The sequence below is a fragment of the Meriones unguiculatus genome, chromosome 9 (assembly GCF_030254825.1).
Source record: "Meriones unguiculatus strain TT.TT164.6M chromosome 9, Bangor_MerUng_6.1, whole genome shotgun sequence".
NCBI lineage: Eukaryota > Metazoa > Chordata > Mammalia > Rodentia > Muridae > Meriones > Meriones unguiculatus.
The window spans coordinates 49,034,035-49,057,276 of NC_083357.1; the positions used below are offsets into that span (position 1 = coordinate 49,034,035).

The 23,242-nt window shown below is 42.5% G+C and overlaps 1 protein-coding gene across 1 annotated transcript in view; it reads left to right on the forward strand.

The window, feature by feature from the left end:
• Positions 1–21,099, forward strand: part of Micu2 (mitochondrial calcium uptake 2) — a 68,935-nt gene extending 47,836 nt beyond the window's left edge. The window contains exons 7-12 of the mRNA XM_021639085.2: positions 7,341–7,406; positions 9,225–9,322; positions 13,023–13,194; positions 18,019–18,127; positions 18,519–18,676; positions 19,918–21,099. Coding sequence (XP_021494760.1) covers positions 7,341–7,406; positions 9,225–9,322; positions 13,023–13,194; positions 18,019–18,127; positions 18,519–18,676; positions 19,918–20,022 — 708 coding nt within the window. The 3' untranslated portion in view covers positions 20,023–21,099. The remainder of the gene's footprint in view (positions 1–7,340; positions 7,407–9,224; positions 9,323–13,022; positions 13,195–18,018; positions 18,128–18,518; positions 18,677–19,917) is intronic.
• Positions 21,100–23,242: the final 2,143 nt, after the last annotated feature.

Here is a 23,242-nt window from a genome sequence, read left to right on the forward strand (position 1 = left end):
AATGTTAAAGGTGAATAGGGACTGGAGAGTAAATAGGAAATGCAAAATTACTATCCATAAGTCTAGGAAATTATTCTGAGGTGTGTGTGTGTGTGTGTGTGTGTGTGTGTGTGTGTGTGTGTATGTACATGCACATGCATGTGTTTATGTGGAGGACACATGCCATGGAGCATATGTCAGAGGACAACTGGTAGTCCTCTCCTACTGTATGGGTCCCATAGTGCAGACTCAGGCCATCAGGTTTCCCTTAGCTACTTTGAGCCATCTCACAAGCACCCTTTTGAGACAGATGATAACTAAAGAGGGAGGAACTTCAACCTAAGGAAGGAAGACAGTCAGGACTCAAGATGGCTTCCAGACAGTGAAGACTGGTGCAGAGTACCCAAAATAACTATTAGGATACGTCACCAATTGTTTGAAGGTTAAGGATATAAAGCTAACCTTGTACATCTGTAAAGGGTTTGTGGTGCTGGCTACAGAAATGGAACTTGATACCCCAGGGGACTGAGATAGATGTACATCAGCTTTTTAAGAAAGTATTTCAAGGAAGAAGACTACATTTCTAGTCATTATTTTAATTGTTTCACTTCTTTGATCCTTGTATTAGTAATATTAGTTACCTAAATATCTAGTGTCATATATATTCTTGAAAGGTCCAGGTGTGGTATAGTGATAAGGTACATATACATTCATGTGCATATATATTCTTATATATACATATATAGTATTTTCTTTTTGTTGCTGGTGGTGGTGGGTTTTCAAGACAGGGTTTCTCTGTGTAGCCTTGGATGTCCTGAGCTCACTTTGTAGACCAGGCTAGCCTCGAACTCACAGCGATATGCCTGCCTCTGCCTCCCTGAGTGCTGGAATTAAAGGTGTGCCACCATACTCAGCTATATATAGTCTTATATATACATATATATTTATATAAGTAAGTGGATGGATGGATGGATAGATAGATAGATAGATAGATAGATAGATAGATAGATAGATAGATAGTCAGTCAGTCTTGAAGGAGCCAGGTATGGTGGTACAGTGATAAGATACATTTCTGTAATGTCTTGTGAACATGTCCTAACATGCAAACTGCCTCCGTTTGTGACTTCGATACCTGTGAACATTTGTGTTTTATTAACATCTGGATGAAACCTTCTTCACCCTGAAAACTAGCGAAAGAGCCACCATCTACATGAGTTGCTCTCTGTCAAGTGTGATAAACAGTGTGGACAGTGATCAAAGCCAGTAATAGTTAATCCATGTAATCTTCACCTTGATAGATGGTATGTCTGCTTGTGGGCTAAGTGCCAGGGGATTTTAAGCAGCTCCTTTGACAGTAGATTAATGCCAAGTGTGTTCCCCAGGAGGAACCGCTCCTTAGGTGGTCCTTCATGCCACATTGCTTTCGTGCTAGTGGGAAGGACTGTGCTCTAACAGAGGAGTGTTATGAGTTTATTAAGCTAAGCACACCTGCTAGAGTTGCTGCTAAGTAAGGGAGAACCTTCAGGAGAATTCATCCTCATTGGTTTCCTAATGATTCTCCCATTCCCAAAGTGTCCTGGAAGCAAAGAAAATTGACTCTGCATGATTCATTTTTAGCCTGAAATTGAAAATGTTAATCAACAGAGATTCGGATAATTCAAGAATACATCCTTGGTCATTCAGAATTTGTATCTAGCAAATGGGCACCTCCAGGATCTTTTACAGCTTATTTGTTTTAACTTTACCTGTCTGTGTATATGACATGGCACCCCTGTGCCCAAATTATTGCTCTTCCCTGTGCTTGGATGTTCCTACCCTACCCCTTCAGGCACTTTCAGTCATGCAGAACCTGGCACTGTTGTCATCAAGGAGAACCACCTGGAGGAAGGAAGCCTCCAGCATCCCCAGTGCTGTGTCTCTCGTTCCCTGCTTCAGGGGTTTTGTTCAGCACACACAGTTGCTCTACTTGTTTATTTTCTTCAGCCCATCATCGTGGAAGTTGAGTGACCATGAGGGTGCTTTCTGTCCCTCACTGCTATCTCCCCAACATCTCCAAAAGTGCTGGTCTCATAAAGCAGGCACAGATAACTTGTTACCATGAGCCAGGTCCTGTGCTACCATGTGAGAAGCTAGAGGAAGAGAAAGCCCCTCTGGGTTAAGTACTGAACCAAGATATTTAGCTTCATACTCTCAAACTGAAATGTTAAATCAAAGATAAATACAAGCACTATAGTGTGTGCGTGTGCACGTGTGTGTGTGTGTGTGTGTGTGTGTGTGTGTGTGTGTGTGTGTGTAGCACTGGTTAGCCTTGCAGAAGACCTAGGTCACTCCCAGCATCTACATGGTAGCTCATAACTGTCTGTAACTCAAGCTTTAGGGCCTCCAACACACTCTTCTGGTCTTAATAAGCAGGAATACATGTAGCACATACATTCAGGCAAAACAACTATTTGTATGTTTTTTTAAAAACTACTTTTTACACAATAACTTTTTAGAGATTTATTTTATATTTTGGTGTTTTGTGCCCATAAGACCAGACAAGAGCTTCAGATCCCTTAGAACTGCTCAGAAGCAAATCTAGATTCTCACCATGGCTCTCAGCCTGAGGATCACTTATCAGATGTCCCGAATATCAGATGTTTACATTACGATTTATAACAGCAGCAAAATTAAATTATGAAGACACAATGATGAATTTCCACCAGTATTAATAATAATGTAGGAATGAAGGAAGGATCCATTAACAATACTTTGAGTCAAAGGAGACAGTGACACAGATGCTACAGGTAACCAAGCACAGAGTTAAAGTGCTGTGACAGACAGTTCATATATGCTCAGACGAAGTGGACTCATGTCTTCAACATAACTAACAAGACATGGTTTCTAAATATGAACAACTGTCTATCAGAAGCCTGGAAATCACTATCTCCAAATCTCCCCAGAAAGACATTCAAATGCAGATGGCTTCACTGGAACTAAAATGAAGGTGATGCCAAACTTCTACAAAACCACCAGAAAACCAAGACAAAGGAAAGAAAGTTCATGATGTTCCTGGTAACTAAAACCTGGGAAAAACCTGCCAAGAAGTGAATTCTAGTCCTCTTCTCATAAGCCAAAATACAGAAGTACTTGTCCAGAAAAGGCAAACCAGTCCCTGTGTGACTGAGGTGAAGATATAAATGCCAGTCAGCTCCGTAGGGAAGAACTCGGTCTGCACAGTCCGCCCTGTGGCACAGTGACAGGGCAGAAGAGCCCTGTAGACGTATGCTGTCCGTTCCTTTGTTGACCTTTAGCTTTTTGAGACGGCTCTTGTCCAACACCCAGGCTGCCTATGAACTCCTGATCCTCCTGCCTCCACCTCCAAATGCTGCAGATCCATGCATGCACCACTGTGCCCGCTAATCATGTCAGTGTACACGAAACACTTAACCAAATGAATCATTGTTAAAGATCAGTGAAGTAGGAAAAGTGTCTTCATTCTGGTGAAGAGCATTTACAAAAGCTTAGAGAGTCTGGGGTATGGTCAAATTGTATCAGACCCTGCATTCAATCCCCATCACCAAGAAACTAAAAAGCAAACCCAGCATCTAGCTTGAGGGGTGGGGGACTTTTGAGTGCCTTCACTGTAGAATCAGGAGCAAAGGGTTTGTTTATAAAGCATGTTCAGCATCCTGCTGGACATTCTAGTGCTAGCAGCCATTCAAGAGGAGAAAATTAAATAGAAACACAGGGCAAAAGATTAAAATGGAAGAAGTCAAATAATGCTTTATCTCCAGCTGACACAAATCCATAGAAAATGCTAAGGAACCAAAAACAAAAGCACAGTGAGTGAGTGTAAAATGAGCCCAAGAGAGAAGATTAGTATACAGAAATTAAATGTATTCCTGTGGCAGAAGTAGTTGGAAAGTCAGTTCTACCAGGACAAAATAAACGAACAGAAAGTAATTATGAATAAGTTTAACAAAAAGCTTGCACTGAAACATCAAGTATTTCTGGCAGGAGCTGGAAAGATGACTCAGCATTAAGAACACTTGCTGCTCTTGCAGAGGACCCAGATTCAGTTCACAGCACTCACAGGATGGCACACAACCATCCATAACTGCAGTTCCTGGGGATCCAACTGCTTCTGACCTCCATGGACACCAAGCAGTCCTGTGGTACACATGCATGCTTGCAGACAAAACATTGATAAAGTAAAGTAAATCTTTAAAAAGCAAAGAAAGTGTTGCTGAGGTGCCGGTAGAACCTGAGGAGGTGTGACTAAGTAGATCAGTACAGAATGTTAACAAGTTCAGATGTGTCAGGACCCGTCCACACAGACCTCAAGGTGCAGAGGACAAGCTGGTGTCTTTATAGACGTTGAAAAAGCTATTCTGAAACACACAAAGCCAGTACTGCAAAAAGAAGGCTTAGTTTAAAAAAATTAAAAATAATTAAGTGTACATGTCAAAGTAGAGGTCTGAGAAATGTCAGTCTTGAGAAACAGAAGCAAAGCTGGCTGAGGCAGCAGCTGACATCAGGACTGGACAGCGCTCAGTGGCTCTGTTGTGCAAATTTCATAATTTTGGTTTCTTTCTTAAAAACGTAGAAATGTTACAGGAATATGTTTTCGTTTTAATCCCAGGTGTGGGGATATGAGGCTGCTTGACAACAGCTGACTATGATTTGCCTTGTGCTCTAGCAGGGGCCTGGTTTTGCCAGCTGCTGATAGTTTCTGTGAGCGTGGAATGTTTGGACTGATAGGCACTGCTGGAGCCCCGAGAGGCAGGGTGGCTTTTGCTGGCTGGTTGGTTGCGGTTTGTCAAGTAGGTGTATACAAAGAAATAAATAAATAAACTAAAACGAGAAGAAATTAGATATCCTGATATCGAAAATCAAACTTGCCCCAAGGAACCTGGTGTCCCTAATCAGCAGGAAGGAGTCTAGTGATAACTTCGTTCCCTTTTCCTCTATCCTTTTTCCCTCCTATCTAGTGTTAGTAGCTAAAAGGGTGGAAAAGAAAGAACACCCACAAAGTGACCAAAATCATTTATACTCTTGACACTAACATGGAGGCCAATCAGTGGAAAATGACAGAGTCCATACTCTGTGCTTACTTTTCAGTAAACTCACCAAGTCAATAAGTAGGGGAAGAAACCTTTTTATAATTAACAAGTTGTGCTAGAAAAACTCATAGTGTGAAAAGAGAACTAGCCATACAGAAAAATAGTTAAATTTCCAGGTTGAAAATATCACCAGCTATCTTCAGAATTTAGGGGAGACAGAGTCATTTGGCTTGCTGTGGTATGGTTTAGTTCTTGTGTTTTTGTTCACAGTTTGGGGGAATGCAACCCCAAGGCCTCCCACATACTAGGTAAATCCCTACCACTGAACTTTATCCCCAGCCCAAGGCAGTCTCTTAGGCCGCTGAAGACAGTATCCACAAAAGACAGCCATGATGACTTGCCTGCACCACAATGAAAAATTCTGCTGAAAACACCATGAGGAAATGAGTGTGGTCAGGCATATGGGTGCATAACCTGTAATACTGATGCTTCAGAGGCTAAGGCAAGAGGCTCTCAAGTCCAAGGCTAGCCCAGGGCTACATGGTGAGAAGATAAATGGGGACAGAAATTAGGATAGAATACTTCCAGACCCTTGTCTCACAAAAGACCTGAATCCAAAATATATAATGACCTTTACAGCTTAGTATTTTTTTTAATGGCCAGAGTATAGTATACAAGAAAAAAGTGCATGAATGAGTGATAAGCATGTTATCACTCACACTAAGGAAGTTGAAGTTTTAAAGCCATGGTGATACATACCATACTCCCAAGAGACTAGCTGAAGCTAAAGAGGTCCATAACAGCAAATGCTGGGGAGGATGTACTTCAGTTCATGGTGGGGCACGCACGCCTTTCATCCCACACTTGGGAGGCAGAGGCAAGTAGATCTCTGTGAATTCCAGCCTAGCCAGGACTTCACTGAAGCCTAGGACTTCAGTTCACTTTAGAAGTTTGACAGTTTTGCTTTTGTTTTTAAATAAAGTTCAACAGTGCAGTTACCCTGCTGCATGCATATCTAGCCAAGGAAAATTAAATCAGTGTCCATAAAATTGAGCTCTACAAAAACGGTCGTGACATTTTGATTCATTATGATCAACATAGCAGACCTGGATCACCAGTCAAGTAAATAAGTTCAAATAGTGTTGTAGTTACTGCAACACAGCTCATTGTGGCGAATAGAAACAAGCCACAGAGATGTTGAAAGGAAAAAGGCACATGCAAAACAATATGGAGTATTCAGTTTCTCTTGAAAATTAGGTGGGGTAAACTTAGAGTTAAAAAACAACTGCTTCAGGAAGAACAGACTGACTGCAGAGAAGGCAGCTATCACGTATACAAGGCAAGGGTCTGCGTTTTAATGCGTGGTCTGGGTTTGGGTTCTGCTTTGTTTTGTTCTGAAGCACTGTAAACAGTAACCAGGCAGGGATCAGCAAGTGAAGCGCAGATAAACTGAGCGAGATAGCTCATGCTGCCTGAGGCTGAGTGCCGCTCTCGTGGTGGCAGTAGAAGGCTCTTCTCTCTGCTGGATGATGTTCGTTTCTGCATGAAAGAAGTGAAGGTGTTGAGCAAAGGGAGGAATACAAAATGTGAGGTTTAATGACAGACATAAAAGGTGAAACTGATTTGAAGCTTTCCGTTGCTCCCCTCAGCCAGGAGGGGCACTGAGGGAGGGCTTTACAAAACCCGGCATGACCCCATTGCTTAAACAAACCCAAAAGGAGGTGCCAAGTTGAGATTGAAAATTTGTGATTTAATGTCAGCAGTTTGTAAATTACTAACAAACTACATAGAAAAAAGTCCTGATGATTTGTTTCCTAATTGATCTAAACCATAGTTTGAGATTTTGTGTACATCTCATTTTTTTAAATCCTTTTCTTTTAATTTGCTTTCCACATGAAGACTGGTACAAATGACTCTGAAAGGTAGGTAGTTTTAAGAAACTGTTATAGTTTTATAATTAACAAAAATTGTCAGTATTTCAACATGTTACAAATAAATAAAAGGAAAAGTATATATAGAAGACTAGCCTCGTCTGCAGCATGTATTTGGAGTTGTGACTGTAAACTATCAGTGGTGTAAGAAACAAGCCTGAATAAAAATCACCTGAGAAAAATCACCTTTGAGGTACGAAGCCTCGAAGCCATTCGAGCTTGTCTGTTGGAGAAGCTGCTGCTGAGCAGAAGGCTGTGGCCGTGGTGGACTTTCCGTCTGTTTCCTCCTGTTGTCTTACATGGCCAGCAGTCAGCCCACAGACGCCCGCTTAGCTTGAAAACTGCATTAGACAGACCTGTAAGTGCGTGCCTGTACTCTTTTCAGCTGCAGAAGATCATAAGTAAACAAGATCGCTTCAAGACCGTGAAGACTACTGAGACAGAATATCAGGTATGTAAGTGAACATTTCCAAACACATGCTGTTGGTAATAGCTCTCCTCTCCCCAGTCACTGTGGGGTTTCTGAAGAACTTGGTGCCGCAGCACACCCTACTAAGCTACACAAGTGTGTGCAGATACACAGGGCTGGCTACCAGTGCCCCACCCCCCGGGCAGTAGGTGCCGTTCCTAGGTAGATGGGCGGTTATTTTCTTGGTGGTGGTGGTGGTTGGTTGGGTTTTTTGGTTTTGTTTTGTTTTTGAGACAAGGTCACACTCTGTAGCTCAGGCTGACCTTGACCTTCAGTAATCCTCCCTAGTGAAAGAGTTGGAGGTGTTACAGCACACACCCAGTTTGATTTTTGTTTTTATATAAGCAGTAGTATACTGTATATTGCTCTACATTTTTCATTTTCACGTAGTATACCTAAATATCACATTCTTAACGTATGGGCAGCAGGGAGGGATGTGTGGGTGTGGCCGTGAGACTACAACTTCACGTACTGTCCTTGCCTGCCTCGTTGAGGAGGCTCCTGTCTCCACCTCCCGCCTCCACACAGGAGCCTGGGATTGCAGAGGGTGCTGCTGCATTTGACGCTCAGTAGGCTCTGGGGGTCTGCGCTCAGGTCCTCGCACTTGTGTGGAAATGATTTGTACACTAAGCCATCTCCCTAGCTCAGTGTCTCGTTCTCATTATGGCTTCAGAGTACATTGTTCCATAGCTATAATGTTAATGCTGTCATCCCCCTTTTGGGAAATAGTTCGTAAGGCTGCAAGGAATAATCCTAGGATTTCACTATTTAATATATCTTAGGGGTGACTTACCAGAAATTCAATTGCTGGACCAAAAAGTGTGACTTTTGACAAGATTATCAGATTTTGACAAATACCAGCCACTATGTTGCATGGGATACAAATGAATTTTCATTTCCACCAGTGGTGTATACCAATACATTTCAACTGATAATTTTAACTCCATCTTGTGAGATTTTCTTAAACTTCTGAAACAGTCCATCACTTTAGCACATACCTATTTCAATTGTGTAAGTAAATCACAACCTCTGGCAGGAGCACATCCTTATCCCAGCACGCAAGAGGCAGAGGCAGATAGATCTTTGTGAGTTCAAATCTAACCTGGTTAACAAAGCAAGTTCTAGGCCAGCCAGGGTTACATAATGAGATCCTCTCAAAAACCAAAACAACCTCCCTTCCACAGGCAGCAGACCTTTGCTAAGAGGCACCAGAGTCTTTCATTTATTTGAGTTAGGCAGCCCATTTTAAACAGGCAGGTTCTGGAGAAGGGTAAGCCTGTGGTCCTGACCAGAGTTCAATAATAACCTGTCTGAACTGTGCTCTTCCAGAGACACCAGCAGTGAGGCAAGGAGAATAGGCTAGAGATCTAAGGGGTGCTGGGTTCCAGACTCCAGACCATGTGATGTGGGCTGCAGAGCGAACCTCTGGGCAGCTGTGCCAAAGCATTTCAAGAAGCATTACAAGGGCTTACTACATGAAGCCAGGTGTGATAACCCCGGCTGTATTGAATGAGGGCGGGGGATAGGCACCCTTGACTCTTTCAGATTTTCGACTCTTTTCACCCATGTAGTATAGTGTTGGCTATCGGTTTGTCCTGTTAGGGTGTGTTCCTCCTGTAGTTCTCTAGGGCTTTTATCACAAAAGGATGGTAAGTGGAGGGGAGGGGGAGGGAGTGGGTCCTACTAGGCAGAAGTAACAGAAGCAGAAAGAGGTGCCGCTCTCCTCCCATCTTGTCCTACAGGGCGCAGTTTCGGGCATTTCCCACACCCCAGCCCACGGGCCCTTTTGTCCTCTTATAGGAACCAACAGGGAAAGAGCCTGACATTAACACAACCCTTCAAGTGCGTTTCTTTGGGAAAAAAGGAGAAAAAAAACTTCATTATAAAGAATTTCGAAGGTAAGCATAAACATTTATTTGGGAATTAATTAATTATTTTATATGTAAGAAATGAAAAAACTGAATATACACTCATTTCCTAGAATTCAGATTTTAAACCAGCAGGTTGCAATCTTTTTAGCAAACCTCTATCAAAAATATTTACATTATGATTAATAACTAACAAAATTACAGTTTTGAAGTAGCAATGAAAGTAATTTTATGGTTTGGGGTCACCACAACATTATACCACTGCTATAAACCTAGATACTGTTTATTGGATCTTTAAGCTCTTTCTCACTGAGAACTTAACCTATAAAACATAAAGTTACTAGTCTCAAAATAGTCTAGCCTATCTAAAAATAATGTCTGTTTTGCATTTGTAAAATGCAGTATTTCCTTTTGGTGATTTGATACTGGCAGTTAAGAAACATTCCCTTAGCATCAATTTGGGTGGGTGGGTGGGTGGGTTTATTAGTTCATTGATTCATTGGTTGGTTTCTTGAGACAGGGTTTCTCTACATAGCTCTGGCTGTCCTGGCCTCACTCTGTAGACCAGGCTATCCTGGAACTCACAGAGAACCCCCTGAGCCTGCCTCCCAAGTTCTGGGATTAAAGATGAGTGCACCACCACCCTGCCACTTTGTTCTTCACACAAAACAAACCAGCCCAACAAAGGCCATGCACTGCACCCCAGAGTGCAGCTTTGCTTGGGCCAGTGCTGGCTGATCTCAGCTGGTTTCCTCTGCATTAAAACCAGGCGGTTGTGGCACATGCCTTTAATCCCAGCACTTGGGAAGCAGAGACAGGTGAATATCTGTAAGCCCAGCCTGGTTTATAGAGCAAGTTTCAGGACAGCCATGGCTACACAGAGAAACCCTGTCTCAAAACCCAAAAACAAACAAACAAAAAATTTTTAAATGTTGGGGCTCTGCTCTGCCCTGCAGAGCCCAGCAGTAAATCCACAGAGCCTTATTGTGAAAACAGTGCACTAGGAGGCAGACAGCTCCAGGTCTCAAAAAGCTTGACTGCCTTAAAGCAGTTGATTTAACTTCCCTGAACTCATTTCTTTGTAAAACTGGGCTGATGATACTTAGATTATCGGATTTCTGTAGACATTAACGTGGTAGAGCTCTGCTTACCTTCTCACTGAGATTACGACTGCCTCCCTGCAGCATTTTCTCAAACACTGTCTCAAAGTAGGTCCTAAAAACAGAGCAGAACCACAGGAAAATACTGATTTGGAAGGCAGAGGACCTGCACCTTCCTCAGCTCACTGCATTTTGCTAAGATTTGCTAAGTATATGTATGCCATGTGCCATGTATGTCAGTCTGTGCCTCAAATGCTAAGCATATGTGTATCATGCACTGTTGCATGTCAGTCTGCAACTCAAATGCTAGCATGGCCCCTTTTGCAAGCTATGTGGCAAACATGCACACTGTCCAGCTGCATTGCATGATGTGCTCTGTCAGTGAGGAGGACTGCTCCCTGATCTTACCCATGTGGGAATTTGGGAGTAGATAAAGAGGAAGCCCCAGCTGAAGGCGTACAGCCAATGAAGTTGTTCAGGATCTCACATACATTTATCAGGTGGTTTTTCATATATATATATTCTTTTTATTAAATTTTTATTTTTATATTAATTATAGTTTATTTACTTTGTATCCCAGCTGTAGCCCTCTCCCACATTCCCTCCCAACCCCTCCCTCATCTCCTCCCTGCCCCTCTCTAAGTCCACTAATAGGGGAGGTCCTCCTCCCCTTCCAGATGGTTTTTCTTAAAAAGGCCCTTGGCATTGCAAGGAGATATGCCAGAAGAGATAGGGATTCTTCCCTTTTGTAACTGAGCCCAGTGAACAGAAGCACACTGTAACCAGTGTCACTCAGAATAAGGTGTTACCTCTGGCTTCTCTCTCATTCTCTGTCCAGTTGGTCATCAAGTACAATTAATTCCCTTCTCCTGGTGGCTCTGGTTCCTCCACTTCTCCTCCAGCACTTCAGCAGCCCAGCACAGTGCCTCACCTCCTGCCCCACTTCGTTGGCCAGCCTACCAACCCCTTCCCCCATTCTTCCTGTCTGGGAAGACCAAGGGGGAAAGGCGAGCACAGCTTTGTTGTGTCTCTCCGTTCGCTACATATTTATTTACAAGTAAAGCATTCTTTTAATACTCCTAATAGGAATCAGTCGAGGGGCTGAGGAGATGGCGCAGTCAGTGAAGGGTTTGCTGTAAACACAAAGACCTGAGTATGTTTTCCAGCAACCACGTGAAAAAGCAGGCATGGCAGCACCTGCCTCTAACTCCAGTGCTGCGGAGGCGGGCACAGAATAGTCCCAGCCAGAGCCACCAACTCAGCAGTGGCAGACCCTGTCCCAAAAAATAAGGTGGGAAAGTGATTAAAGTAGAAAATAAACTTCAACTTATAGCCTTCACAAGCACCCCAACATATACACTAACACACATGTACCCATACACAACACATGTACCTCCACACACTAACACACATGTAGCTATACACATACACACTAACACACAACACATGCACCTCCACACACACTAACACACAGATACTCATACATGCATACTAACACACATCCCCACATACAAACAAACACAATAAAAAATAAAAGTCATTGAATATTATGATAGTACACAGTAAGATAAGGTGCAGTAAAATAAAAGGGAAGACATACCAGTACAATACCTCTCTATCCAACTAGTTCAACCCAAAATGCATTAAGTTATAGACAAAATTCTGCTTTGACCCAGAAAGAAACATAACGTCAAAAAATTTGTGCATCTGGTACATTTGGCAGATGTTGTAGGCTCCATGTTCCTGAAGTTTATGGGGAAAATGCAGACCCTAAAGCAAGCTATTAACCATGGTGGCTTTCTCCTAGTGGAATGAATGTACCTTTTTTTAAAATCCCATATATATATTCTACCCATTTTAAATTGTGATATGACATGCAGAGAGAGAGACTGTAAGCATATTGCAGAACATGAAAACTTAGGATTCTCATAATGCCTCCGCACGTCTCAGGTGATAAGCCCAGCGCAACCTCCCGAGATTCTTGTTCCAGAGAACAAAAGTCACCCTTAGAGATATTCAACTTGTATTCTCCCAGGAACCTATTGCTGTGACTTTGATTAAAGTACCATGCTGTCTTTATAAAAAAAAAAAAAGGAATATTGAGTCCATAAATTGACGCTGTTGCCCAAAAGACTACAGATAATTAATTTCATGAAGACCCAAGCTTCTGATTCAAAGTCATTGTTTCTATTTTGGTGTCTGAAAAACAGTACAAACCATTAATTATTAAGGTTCTAAAAGGGAGTTTCCTCTCCTAAATTTTCATTTTCCCAGTTATTGATAATGTTTCTACATTGGAAAAAATGCTTTCCACGGAATATTATTTTCTGTGGCTCTTCTCCCCCCACCTTGGCTTTTTGAGACAGGGTTTTTCTGTATAACATTGGCAAACTTTTACACCTTCACATTGACCACAGCTTTGGTTGCCGGGTATGATCTGCACAAACACGATGGGCAGAGTGAACAGGAACTGGACTTCACCAGTTTCTCTACTCCTTTATCCCCTTACACAGCCCTGAGGCTACCTTCTGCTCTCCTGCCAGAGGCCAGCCACTTGGTTGGAAAGAGGGGCTGCCTTGCTGATCAAATGCCACCAGCTGCTTATACCAGTTTCTTATTTTAATATTTAGATTTGTGGAAAATTTACAAACAGAAGTTCAAGAAATGGAATTCCTTCAGTTTTCTAAAGGTCTGAATTTCATGAGAAAAGAAGACTTTGCAGAGTGGCTACTTTTCTACACTGACACCGAAAATAAGGACATTTACTGGAAAAATGTGAGAGAAAAGTTGTCAATAGGAGAGGTTGGTATGCTTTTTCTTATGCACGTGATAGAAACGAAGCAGACTAGAAATTTCACATAACCAGGTAAAGGGGCTTGTAAGTTAACTCAGACTATGCTCCAATACTGAAGCATAGGCCCAGGTCAAGGGCATTTATTACTCACTACCTCCCTGAGTGAGCTGCCTGAGACAGTACAGCCCCTGTGAGGCCACAGCTCCACTCCTGAGGCAGGGACAAGCATCACCACCCGCTGATGCTGCTCTGCAGAGCTGAGCCAGTAGAAGAGCGAGGTTGTCTGTAAACACTAGAAAACTTGGAAAGGAGACCATGGTTGTCTCTGCTTACATAGGATTTGATTATGTGCCTAGAGAGCCCAACAGAGCCCACAGAAAACCATTAGGAACAATATGAATTCAATGAAATGTCTGCTGTCATTAGCATATTAGACTACCTATCCTGTGCACACAGTTTTAGTGAGAAAATGTGATATGTGTGTGACATACAAAATGATAATGACCAAACTAGCAATCATGGTTTTTGTACATGTCTCAGTTACTTTTCTGTTGCTTTGATAAAACACCATGACTAAAGCATTCACCGTGGGCTTATGGTTTCAGGGAGTTAGAATCCATGATAACAAAGCAAAGGCATGGTGGCAGAAGCTGGAGTTTCAGGAGATTGCAACCCACTCTGTGTAGACATCGGGAATCTGGGTCTTCTGCAAGAGTAGCTAATACTAATAACTGATAGGCCATCTGTCTAGCCTGTAAAAGCTATTCTAGCAGAATGGAAAAGATAAAATATAAGTGCTGCTTTTTCCCCTCTGGAGACAAGGTCTCAGGATGGAGTCCAATAAGGCCTTGAATTTGTGATTCTCCTGCCCCAGCCTCCTGTGTGTCACCATACACAGACAAGCAATTCCATTGATAATTGCAATGGAAGTACATCAGAGGAATTTAAGTTTTAAAATTTTTAAATGTTTACAGTGGTGGCAGAGGTCTTTAATCACAGTACTCCAGAGGTAAAGGCAAATGGATCTTGAGTTTGAGGGCAGCCCAGTCTAGAGAGCAAGTTCCAGATCAGCCAGGGCTGCACAGAAAAACCCTATCTCAAAAAATAAAAAAAATAAATAAATTTAAAAAACCATGGAGTGTGGGGGGTGCACGCCTTTAACCCCAGCACTCGGGCCAAAAGCAGGCAGATCTCTGAGTTCAAGGCCAGCCTGTTCTACAGAGCTAGTTCCATGACGGCCAACAGCTACAAAGAGAAACTGGGTCCTAAAGAACCAAAAGAAAAAGGAAAGTTTACAGCCTTGATTAGATATAAAGGAAACTTATCTGATTCTAGAGATGTTCCTAGGATTGAATAGGAAACTCAAATGTTATACATGTAAATATCCTGGGCTGTGTCAGAGTGACAGCTGAGAGATGTCATAGACTCTTTTAAAATCTGTAACTATCAAACACTTAAGGATCTGAGACTTCTCTCTTATAGGAGAACTTTAAAGATCAGTCTGTCAACTGCTATAAAGTATCTGAAATTTTTATCTGTTTCCAAATTACCCTGCACAGTTTAATGGATGCTTACACAAGATTATTGGGTCAGAGACAACTAATACCCATAGCAACAGCATGAGCACCCTGTTTGGGCTAGTTCTCCCTTGCCCATAACAGTGATTCTGCGATTCCCAGAGGAAAGCTACTGTGCAGGAGACCATCCACAGCCAAACCAATCAGTCTTTCAGAAGAGCCAGGAAGCAAGGTTTCCTGACCCTTGCTGCAGAAAGAGGCATTATTTCCATTATGTTAACAGTAAGCAAAGTTGTCCTTTGTCTGGGGAAAACACTGTGTATTCAAGGCTGCCAATGATACATGCATCCTTGGGAAGATGTGCAGGAACTAAAAAGGCAGTTGTGCCTCTGCTGAAAAGAGGCCACCCAGCAGCCTACCAATCGTAGGGGAAAGACCATGTACTGGATAGTTTTATGTCAGTTTGATACAAGCTCTAGTCATCTGAGAGGACGGAACCTCAATTAAGAAAATGCGTCTTCTCACCATCCCCTGCTACTTTTTTTTTTTTTGTGTGATTGTTGAATCTACTACAACATGCTATTTACACGCACTCTGGTATCTGAGTCATTTCTACTTAGAAAATTGATTTTACTTACCTACTTGTTGAAAACTTGGACAATTTCTGCATTGAGAACACCAGGTATTCATACTAAAGATTTAAAAATAGGTGATCATCAATGGCCAACTGTAATAGAGTCAGTTCATGTCCGTGTTTGCTGTTCTTGTCTCCTGTGTTGTGTGAAGTGATGTGCACAGGTATTAAATCACCCGTTAACCCATAAAAAAAAAAAGAAAATGCCTCTGTAAGATCAGGCTATAAGCAAGCCTACAGGGCATTTACTTAATTAGTGCTTGATGGGGGAGGGCCCAGCTCATTGTGGATGGTACCAGTGCCATCCTTGGGCTTGTGGTCCTGGGTGCTGTAAGAAAGCAAGCTGAGCAAGCCATGAGGACCAAGCCAGTAAGCAGCACCCTCCATGACCTGCGCATCCACTCCAGGCTCCAGTGCTGCTTCGACTTCTTGTCCTGGCTTCCTTTGATGGGAACAGAGAGTTGAAAGCATAAGCCAAACAGGCCTTTTCCTCCCCAAATTGCTTTGGTTGTGGTGTTATATCACAGCAGTGATAACCCTCGCCAGGACAGGACATAAAGTCACAAGAAGAGAAATCACATATGAGTAATGTAAAACCTCATTTTGAGGATGTACAAGTTCAGATGCTAACAAGATGCCATTTCCACCTGTCGGAAGAGCCTAGCAAGCACAAGAGGCTGAGGTCACATCTCAGGGCATAATGAAAAGAAAAGAAAGGAAACATCAGAAGGTTTGCACTCAAGGCCTGTTTCAACATCAAGATATAATACAGAGAAATACTCGTTGTTTCACAACTGTGCTGAAAAATTCACTGTGAGAAAAAGAAAGCGGAGTGTAGAAATGTGTGAAGAAGAGGTTGTTCCCGAGTTCAGACAGGCAGTTTGTGTTATGTGAGGTACACAGCTGCTGTTGTTTTTCTGGAAGCATACATGCACTGTTGCTGCCTTTGCACTGAGATGAGAAGAGGGATCAAAGGAGGAAGACCATCCCTTCACACCACTGCAGTCTCTGGCTTGGGCATGTATTCCTTACAATTTTTTTGCAGGGATTGGAGGGATAGCTCAGTGATTAAGAGCACTGGCTGCTCTTGCAGAGGACCCAGTTTGATTCATAGCCAAACTTTGGGCAGAGTGCAGGGAATCTTATGAAAGAAGGGGGAGATAGTAAGACCTGGAGAGGACAAGAGCTCCACAAGGGGAGCAACAGAACCAAAAAATCTGGGCACAGGGGTCTTTTCTGAGACTGATACTTCAACCAAGGACCATGCATAGAGATAACCTAGAACCCCTGCTCGGATATAGCCCATGGCAGCTCAGTATCCAAGTGGGTTCCTAGTAAGGGGAACAGGGACTGTCTCTGACATGAACTCAGTGGCTGGCTCTTTGATTACCTCTCCCTGAGAAGGGAGCAGCCTTACCAGGCCACATAGGAAAACAATGCAGCCAGTCCTGATGAGACCTAATAGACTAGGATCAGATGGGAGAAGGACCTCCCCTAGCAGTGGACTGGGGGAGGGTCATGGGCAAAGAGGGAGAGAAGGTGGGATTGGAAGGGAAGTGAGGGAGGGGGCTACAGTTGGGATACAAAGTGAATAAATTATAATTAATAAAAAATATTTTTAAAAAAACTTTGATACTAGCTGGGTATGGTGGCACATGCCTTTAATCCCAGCACTCAGGGAGGCAGAGGCAGGCAGATCTCTGAGTTTGAGGCCAGCCTAGTCTACAAAGTGAATCCAGGACAGCCATGGCTACACAGAGAAACCCTGTCTCGAAAGAAAAACGAAAATAAAAAGAGCTTTAACACAGTGGCTCTGCGGGCAAGTACCTGTAACCCAGCTACTCTAGGGACTGACACAGTCAGTGAGTTTGAAATTAGTCTGGGCAGCATCAGTTGAAGGAGGAGGATTTTCTGTCTGATTTCTTTTTGCTGGCAAAAGTAGCTTTTTGTTTGGTCTTAGGTCCATAGATACTGAAACTAGATAGACTAGGGCTCACATCTCAGTTGTTTTACTCCATAGATGTTGAACAAAGGAACCTAAGAGTTGCCTACCTGAGATTTAGGCTAAGGGCATACACATTGTAGATGGCAGAGCTGAGTTTCAGCCTAGGCCATCTTGTTCAGTTCCCTGCACTCTGGTTAACACACTGAACAAGGTGTATTAGTCTCCTTGACTGTAGACGAAGCACAGAAGCCTGCCTTCTCTGTTCTAGAGACTTGAAGTCTAAGGTTAAAGTGCTAGCAAGGCTGAGTTTATACTGTGTTTTGGTGAAATACCTCTCAGCTTCTACACTATGTCTTCTGTGTTCTTGTGTGGCTACTGTTTTCTGGGTGTGTGCACATATCCACAGAGAAAGGGAATAAGAGCAGTAATCAGTGCTAATGTGTAGTCCCTTAGACATGAGCCTCACTGGGCTACAGCCTACCCATGACCTCGCTTTACCTTTGCAGCCTTCTAATGAGAATAAGGAAACTAGGAAGGACCCATGGTCACATGGTAACCCTCACTCCTGTGGACATTCCTCAGCTGTAGAATCCAGTTCTTACTGTGTGTCTTCAACACGTTATCAGCTTGCTTAGAGGGATCTAAAGTTCATTAGCTTTAGGATAGGAGACTTGGCAGCAATAAGATTTCGATGTATATACAAAATTGTAATTTTTAAAACCCTTTATTTTACTAGAGCATTAGTTTGGATGAGTTCAAGTCATTTTGCCATTTTACAACGCATTTGGAAGACTTTGCTATCGCCATGCAAATGTTTAGTTTAGCTCATCGCCCTGTGAGACTGGGTAAGATACGAATCATTTCATTTTTATTGTCTAGAAGTAGTTTCATTAATCAGTAGATGATACCGATCAAGAAGATGATTAACAATAAAATAATGTATCTTGCTTATTTTCAGTTCATAGCACCAGCACACTTACTCGAGAGTTGCTTTTATTTCTTTTACTTTCTTATTCTCAAGAAGGGGGAAGGGAACAGAATTGAGTATGTTATGGGGAGCCTTGATCAAGTTGAAATGGCTCAAGTTACTTTCATGACACTTCCCTACTTAATGCATGATTTGAATACACTCCTGTGGGTATTTTGTGCTTACATCTCAAACAATGGAAATGTGGATTAAACCCACTCTAAACTCAATTACTTGAGTGATTGGCAGTTTCTTGTTTTGCTTTTTAGCGGAGTTTAAGAGAGCTGTGAAAGTAGCAACTGGACAAGAGCTCTCAAACAATATTTTGGACACTGTCTTCAAGATCTTTGACCTGGATGGTGATGAATGCCTCAGCCATGAGGAGTTTCTTGGAGTTTTGAAAAACAGGATGTATCGAGGTTTATGGGTAAAATATTTTTGTTTGTCTGTTTAAACTCTGTTTTTTACATGTTAGTGACAATGGTATTAAGCCTAGAATTTAGGGAAAACGTCATCTGTTAAGTGGAATCTTATTCATTCATACAGAGACTATTCACTATAACCAATACACTGAACCATCTTTTACAAAGAATGCTATTTAGCATTTTCTTTGCTTTAAAAATAACCTGAGTCTGCAGAAATGGTTCAGTTAGTGAAGTCCTGAGTTTAATCCTCAGAGTCCACCATGTAAATGCCAGGCACTGCCGCTTGTGCTTGGAATCTCATTTTGGGGGAGGCAGAGACAGCTGGGGCTGTGGGGTTGCCATCTTGCCAGACCAGCCTGCTTGAGCTTCACACCAGTGACTGACACCCAAGGCGGACCTCTGTGTATATGTATGCACATACATTTGGCTATCCATGCACGCACACAAATCTGAACATAATAGAAAACCACTATTCAAAAATCAGCCTTGGCCTTGAACACACAGTGATCCACCTGCCTTTGCCTCCCATGTGCACCATCACACCTGACCTGGTCTACAAAGCTCCAGGACAGCCAGGGCTGTTACACAGAGAAACCTTGTCTCAAAAAAAAAAAAAAAAAAAAAGGGCAAAACAAACAAAAATCAGCCGAGGGGCTGACCTTGAATCTGACTTTGGATCTGACCTCAGTTTCTATTTCTAGGTTCAAATCCTGCTCTGTCGTGTATTAACTGATGAATCTTGAGAAGCCGCTTAGTTTCTCTGTGCCTCGGCTACCTCATCTATATAATTACAGAGAACTAATGGGTTCTACCAGCAGTGGCTCTACTGGGAACTAGATGTAAAGCACACAGAGCTCTCAGTCATGTGCTGGGCTCTGACTGGGGACAAACACAGCCCAGAATTTTGTTTGCACTGGCATCTACTAGAAATACTCTAATGAGGGAAATTTGCATCAGCATAACTTGGGTCTAGAGCCTCTACAAAGACAGTAGGAACTTAGAATGAGAGACAGGAAAGAGGATAATGGAGAATGTGATGCATGTGCTCGTAACAAGGATATTCATTTACAACATAGAAAAAATTAATTTACAAGGATGCCCACAGCACATGTGAGGGGAATTAACAAATAAAGGTAACCCATCTTGAGCTTTCTTTAGAGAAGTGTGGTTAAGACCATAGTAGACATGACACCATGTCTCGCCTGAACACCGATGACTGTTGATCTTTCTCTCTGTTTAACAGGTGCCACAGCATCAGAGTGTTCAAGAATACTGGAAATGCGTGAAGAAGGAAAGCATTAAGGGAGTAAAGGAAGTCTGGAAACAAGCTGGCAGGGGCCCTTTTTAAGGAAAAGATTTGTTTTCTTTTCAACTACATTGCTCGAAGCGAAGTGCCAGAATTTGGGATATAATTCTTTATTGAGTTACTTTGGCATGTAAAGGTGCCATGTACTCATTTTTTGATTGGGGAATCTGGGGGCTGAGGAGGTGCATATAAGTGTGTGCCACAGTGGAAATCAGAGCCCTTCCTGTGGGAGCAGTTCTCTCCTCCTACCATGGGAGTCCCAGAGACTGACTTCAAGTCATAAGCTTTAACATCAAGTGCCTTTACCTGATAAACCATCTCACCAGCTCTCACTCAGTAATTTCTTGGTAGGTTTTCATTACACAAAGTGTTTCATTATGAAAATACAATGCATTGTCAGAGGCCTGTACGCAAAGTGATGCTTTAGGAACCTGGAGGCCAAGGTCATCACTGAGTGCTTGAACAGGAGAACCTCATATGCTTCCTAAGGGCTGAACAAGTGCCATCAGGGAAGGGACTTTATTCTCAAGACAGGTGCCGATTCCAGAAGCTGTGACGTTCCTAGGGAGTAAATGCACTTAAAACACTTGCCCCAGTGTCTTTGCTGTGTCCTATCCTGTGTAACTGTCTCCTGGCAGTATGCTCCCTGCCTTGAAAACATGTGAGTGACAGTGTCTAGAAGCAGGATAAAGTGTTTACATTGATACAAGAAAACAGGCTTGCTTTTTAAATTTCTTCATGCTTTTTTAATATACAGTGTTCTCTGCCAAACACACGTTTGGGAGCTCAGCCAGCATAGGACACAGTTGTGTACCACACTGTCCTAACAAGCTGTAAACTGAGTTCCACCCCCAACACTCACACACACACATACACACAAATGATCATAAGATCAAAGTCGCATAAGGTAAGATAAAATGGGTTGTGGGAAACATTCAACATGGCACTATAAAATAGTTGGCAATAAAATAAATATGAAATAATGTTATGGGGAGATTTATGTACATATTTATATATATGTGTACAAGTGGGCATGTATGTGGAAGTCCCTGTTCCTGTAAGTAATCCCTCACCCATGTTCCTGACTTAATCCCAATAAATTCATTAAGTCACAAGCTAGACTTGGATGATATTATCATTTTGGTCTGTTGTCCACTTTTTTTTTTTAAGATTTATCTTTTATTTTAAGTGTGTAAGTGTCTTAGCTAAACATATGTATATACGCCTTGTATCTACATGGATGGTGAGCCACTGTGTGTGCCAGAAACCAAACCCAGGTCCTTTTCAAGCACAAGATGTACCTTAACTTTTTGAGCCATCTCTCAAGCACCTTGTCCTTTAACTGCTGAGAACATGCTAGTTTGGGGCTTGGGTTGTTTTGAGAAAGGATCTCACTATGTTACCCTGCCTGGCCTAGAACTTGATAGTTAGTCACAGAGATCCACCTGCCTCTGCCTCCCTGGTACTGGGACTAAAGGTGACGGTGACAGTGAGGCACCTCAATTCCAGAACGTTGTGCAGACCTCCAGACCAATGGACTACATTAGAGACCCTCACAGAGGGAGTCAGATGATTTTCAGCAAGGCTGCCCAGGACGTTAAATAAAGACAGGGCTAGTTTTTCAACAGATTGTGCTAGGAAAACTAGATATCCGAATGAAAAAGTGAGGTTGAATCCTTACATTTTACCTTTAAAAAAAAAAATCAAAATGAATCAATGCATATCAATGCATTAATTGTAAGAGATAAAATTCTTGGGAGTAAAACAGAAAGCCTCATGACACTGGAATTATTTTTGTTTTCTTAGATACAATGCCAAAAGCACAAGACAAGACAAAAAGTGTATAAAGTGATCTTCCTCAAAGTTAAAACTTGCGCTTGAAAGAGACTACCAAGAAAGAGAAAAGAAGTCATAGAATAAGGAATCACAAATCATATATCCAATGAGGACTGGTATCTGGAAGATACAGCTTATACAAATTCTACAGTTACAGCAGCCTGTAATCCAGAACCTGGGAAGCAGCGGTGGGAAGAGCATCAGTTAGAGAGCAGCAAGAAAGTGTCATGCACACACCTGTAAAAGGCGGGCTCCGATGATTCTTTGAAGCTGTGTAAATGGGAACCAAGCACACCAGAAGAGGTGATGGCCACCACGCTGGCCTCTCATGGTGCCAACCCTCCTATCCTGAAGCTCTCATACCACCAGAACCAGTACCACATGGAAGACTCAGGCATTGTGCTCCAGGCTTAAGATGCAGCTCTCTGGACCACAGCTTCTGTGTGCTGACCCTGAGGAGACACTTCCCAGAAGATTAGACCTCAGTGAAGCTGGTCTACTACTAGTCACAGATGACTCTTCAGCCCCAGCTGATTAGAAAACACTGACTCTTAATTCAAAATATCACAAAGATGGCTCCATAAGGCCTTTGCTTTGCTTCCCTCTGGAGCTTCACAAGCAAGGCCTCTATTGTCTGCACTGCTCTCAGTATTCCTATCTTCCAAGCTCACATATCATAGCTTGTTGAACTCTGAACACTCAGTTGTTTTCTAGCTCAAAATCCCAAATTCCTTCCAAGGTCCTCCCCAAAACAGCATGGTCAGGTCTGCCAGGGCAGTACCCCATGATCCTGGTGCCAGTTTCTGTTCTAATTTGTTGCTGTGACAAACATGACTGAAATCAACTTGGGGAGAGAAGAGTTTATTTCAGCTTACATGTCCTGCAGACCACAGTCCTTCATGAAGGAAGCGCACTGCATCCTAACGGTGCCAAGATGGTCACCAAACCCTGAAATGTGTCTTTTCGGGACGTTTAAGATCCCGGGTACAGGAGCCAGTGAGGTAGCTTACAGGTGAAAGCATTTGCTGCATGGGCTCAATGACATGAGTTTACTCTCAAACCCACATGTAGGACTGGATGTGGTGGCTCACCTCTAATTCCAGCATTCCCACAGGAAATGAGAGACAGAAGCAGGATTCACACATAGTGTGAGAGAGATCTTCCCATTAGCCTGTATACATACATGCATACATACATATACACACACAAATAAATGATAAAAGCATTAAAGATAAAAAATATCCCAACTATAACTCCTTATTAACCTTCCTATATGTTTCTTTATTTTGTTTTACTGAGACAGGGTCTCACTAGGTAGTTTTAGCTGTCCTAGAACTCACTATCTAGGCTAGGCTGGCTTCAAATTCAGAGATGCCCCTGCCTCTGCCTCCTGAGTACTGGGATTAAAGGCTGTGTCACAACTCGG